The sequence below is a fragment of the Poecilia latipinna genome, unplaced genomic scaffold, assembly GCF_001443285.1.
Source record: "Poecilia latipinna isolate Pla-1442-1.1 unplaced genomic scaffold, P_latipinna-1.0 Scaffold3940, whole genome shotgun sequence".
Lineage (NCBI taxonomy): Eukaryota > Metazoa > Chordata > Actinopteri > Cyprinodontiformes > Poeciliidae > Poecilia > Poecilia latipinna.
Genome location: NW_015116556.1, coordinates 26,034 through 27,434, shown reverse-complemented (window position 1 = coordinate 27,434; position 1,401 = coordinate 26,034). Strand labels below are relative to the sequence as shown.

Sequence of the window (1,401 nt, the reverse complement as noted above, 5' to 3'; positions counted from 1 at the left end):
GAGAGGCAACGACAGAGGCAACCAGAGAGGCAACGACAGAGGCAACCACAGAGGCAACCAGAGAGGCAACCAGAGAGGCAACGACAGAGGCAACCAGAGAGGCAACCAGAGAGGCAACGACAGAAGCAACCAGAAAGGCAACCAGAGAGGCAACGACAGAAGCAACCAGAGAGGCAACCAGAGAGGCAACGACAGAAGCAACCAGAGAGGCAACGACAGAGGCAACCAGAGAGGCAACGACAGAGGCAACGACAGAGGCAACGACAGAGGCCCCAGCGGTGTGATTGTTCTGATCCGTCGGCTTTAGATAATCAACAATAAACTATAACATGTTTTTGCAGCTAATCTGCTCCTGCAGTGAAAACAAAAACAAGCTATGCTTAGCCTGGCGGGGCTAGTAAAGCATGGCGGGCTGCCAGGCTTATAAAAAAGTGGGGAAACCCTGATTAGTTAGCGGTTCTACTGCTAACGAATAGAAACCACAAGAAGGAAGGGAAGCACCAACTAAACCATTTACAGCAGATCAGCTCTTCTTGAAGCTGTGCCGTTTCACACCTTCATCGCCGTGGAGACGGCTTATCTATGGTGTCAGAGACGCTTATTCAACACAAACTGCTGCACAGGCTCTGAGCACAGCAGAAAACCCGGAGCGGAGCCGAACCGGCTGGCGGCTGGGCGACCTTACCTCGGGTCTCAGATCCAGAACCAGATGTTTGACCACCTTCCCGAACGGCTTGGCCAGCGCCAGCATCTCGTTGCGGTAGTTGTAGCCGCGCCTGAAGCCCAGGATGTTGACCACCCTCATGCCCTGGAGGGAAACAGGAAACACTTGACCTCAGACAGGAAGGGGGCGCTGTGGGGTCAAGCTTGGGAGCAAGAGTTCGAACCAGACGTACCCCTTTCCTGGTGTTGTCTGCAGAAAAGAAGGAAAAGAGAAAAAAACGAGCATCAGGTCTAATCTGATTGGCTGCTGAAACGCCTCAGTGACCTGATCACCAACCGATGCCGTCGTCGCCCTCGTCGCCGTCGTCTTCATCCAACTCGTCCAGGGTCACAAAGTCCTCCATGTTCTCTAGGAAGCTCTGGTCAAACTGGAACCACAGGGATCCGGATCAGAACCAGCTGGTCAGACCCAACAGAACCTCCACACTTGACTCACCTCGTCTCCATCATCTGGTGCTTCAACGCTCTCTTCTTCTTTGGTTTCTGGATCCTCTGCAGGAACTCCAGCCTCCTTCTTAGCCCCACCCTCTGTGATGTCATCATCACTAGAGTCCTGGTCAGAGCAATGATATAATTTAGGCTTGTTGCAAACGAATATTTCAGAAATCAAGTAATTTATCAATTATTTTTACAATTAGTAAAACATTGGTAAAACTTCCATAACAGCAGAGTTACTGT

General features: G+C 51.2%; 1 protein-coding gene across 1 annotated transcript in view; it reads right to left on the bottom strand.

Annotated features, from left to right (window-relative positions):
* LOC106941929 (matrin-3-like) overlaps positions 1-1,311 on the bottom strand; it is a 7,838-nt gene extending 6,527 nt beyond the window's left edge. Inside the window, exons 1-4 of the mRNA XM_015025083.1 lie at positions 1,160-1,311; positions 1,001-1,091; positions 897-913; positions 686-808 (exon numbers count right to left, since the gene is read on the bottom strand). Coding sequence (XP_014880569.1) covers positions 686-808; positions 897-913; positions 1,001-1,067 — 207 coding nt within the window. The 5' untranslated portion in view covers positions 1,068-1,091; positions 1,160-1,311. The remainder of the gene's footprint in view (positions 1-685; positions 809-896; positions 914-1,000; positions 1,092-1,159) is intronic.
* Between the last annotated feature and the right edge of the window lie 90 nt (positions 1,312-1,401).